The 2,045-nt window shown below is 44.4% G+C and overlaps 1 protein-coding gene across 1 annotated transcript in view; it reads right to left on the bottom strand.

Moving 5' to 3' along the window:
* The window catches only part of COL28A1 (collagen type XXVIII alpha 1 chain), a 135,393-nt gene that overhangs the window by 23,010 nt on the left and 110,338 nt on the right, over positions 1-2,045 (bottom strand). Inside the window, exons 27-28 of the mRNA XM_011364633.2 lie at positions 1,827-1,907; positions 1,700-1,735 (exon numbers count right to left, since the gene is read on the bottom strand). Of these exons, the coding sequence (XP_011362935.1) occupies positions 1,700-1,735; positions 1,827-1,907 (117 nt within the window). The remainder of the gene's footprint in view (positions 1-1,699; positions 1,736-1,826; positions 1,908-2,045) is intronic.

Genomic DNA, 2,045 nt, shown 5'->3' with positions numbered 1-2,045 from the left:
CCTCACTTCCAAGCTCTGTCCAAAACCCCCCAAAACAGCTGCCCCTGGCCACTCCTTGGGTGGGCCCAGGCACACAGGCCAGCACTGTCAGCTCCCCAAAAGGGGCCATTTAGGCTGGCAATTATGGGATCCCGTGTATCCAGAGAGTGGTATAGAGGGGGCATGTGCTCCTTGCTTCCTGAGGCCACAAGGACTCCTCACTGGGGGGCAAGGGGAGCAGCTGGAGAAGGACTAGAGGTCCCGAGTGGACCTCCCAAGCACAGGCCCCCAGGTACCCTGCAGTACAGGGGTATGCTGATGTGAAGGAGCCTAACATGGTGCCGTTTGTGTACCTGAGTGTCATTGAATGCAAATTTTTTTTTCCTTAATTCTTTCCCTCCTGCTAGTCCCCTTTTCTAGAATCTAGAAAGCCCAGTTTAGCAGAATGACATCTCCATTTCTGAGATCTCTGCCTCTTGGCTAAAAACCTTCTGTTTAAGAGATAAAAACCTATCTGCACCCAATATCACCATATTTCATTTTGTCTGCTCTGGACCCACATATCTACTTCTATCTTAGCATTTGTCAAACTGCAGGTGAACATCCTTGCTTGTCTTTCTCTCTACTGGGCTGCGAGCTCCTTGAGTCCAGAGACATCTTATTCCCTTATTCTCTATTATTCCAGGACCCCAGTGCCTATCTCAGAGCCTGAACAAATGAATACATGAAGGAAATCAGTCCTCCTCCCCATGCTGGAAGAGGAGGGAGGGTATAAACCTATGGGGAATGTTCTTCTGGGCATTTTACACACACTCTCCTCTGCTATTTTGGGAGAGGAATTGCTGCATATGAAGCTGCTTCATCCACCATAGGCATCTGGGTGGGGTGGGGGGTTGAGGGAGTCTCTGAGTTGTGCAGAAGAACAAAGAGGAAAAGGCAGATGGGCCATAGAAAAACACATGCAGTTCTGTTTGTCAGGTGCCTAACTCTCATCTCTCACCTCCACTACCTGAACAGCCCCCACACACCTGGGGTCGCCCAGCGCAGTGTCTAGGATCAGCACCCCCAGACCACGACCCTCCAAAAAATCAAAAAGGGAAAAAAGAGAAGGCTCCTATTCTCCACTCCAGGAGATATAGTGCCTTTAAGTCAGAAAGGAAGAATTAGACTTTGCTATAGAAATTCTAGAACTTTTCCACCCTAGGAGACTTTAAAGAGCTGGTTTTTTGTTCGCAATGGTGTAGGGAGATGGAAAGGGAAATATTTGTAGATGCTTCAGAAATATTTGAATAAGTGAATCAGCACATAAAAATAATCCCAATTTTGTAATTGCTGTTCTCAGAGCACTTCCTAAAAGAACTAGTTAGGAAAAAAAGGAATCCCATTCTGAAATGTGAAGAACGATGTAAAATATAAAGGCATTTGGTCCTTTGGCTTCCTGTAATCATCTCACCTCGTTACATTTCTACCAGGGATCAGAAGGGAGTAGTCACACATCTGCACCAGGAAACCAGATAAGGGCTGCCAGGTATTGTTTCTCCCTTGTATTCAGATTCACTTTCCCCCTGCGTTTAAGTAAACATTGGGCTTGTAGCGCTGCTATCATTTAAACAGCAACCGGAGCTCTGCATCAAAAGAATTCATACGTCTGAAGCTAAAACGTGAATGTAATAATTTCATAAGCACAACTCCTCAGTTAGCCTTGAGGATCAATACTCACTGTAAGTCCTTGGTCTCCTTTTGGTCCTTGTAACCCCTGGTTAGTGGAAGAAGAGTCACAGTCAATATAGGTTGTAACTAGTTAATGTATCAAATTACAGTAAGCTTTTTAAAATATCACTTCTTGCCTGTTTTCCTGGAGATCCGGGTTCTCCAATTTCCCCTTTATTGCCTTTCTTTCCCACATCGCCCCGTTCTCCATGCTCTCCCTTTATAATACAGTGAAAAGATAAGTTTAGAATGGGAATTTTTAAAGCCAAATAAGAAAAATTCTAAAATTTGGTTTACTTAAACTGGGAAGACCTGTAGTTCTTGTTGATGCAAATGTATGATAGGAAAAAAAAAAA

Source organism: Pteropus vampyrus, unplaced genomic scaffold, assembly GCF_000151845.1.
Source record: "Pteropus vampyrus isolate Shadow unplaced genomic scaffold, Pvam_2.0 Scaffold4, whole genome shotgun sequence".
In the NCBI taxonomy this organism is placed as follows: Eukaryota; Metazoa; Chordata; class Mammalia; order Chiroptera; family Pteropodidae; genus Pteropus; species Pteropus vampyrus.
Note: the sequence above shows the minus strand (reverse complement) of the source record. Positions and strands in the feature narration are given on the sequence as shown.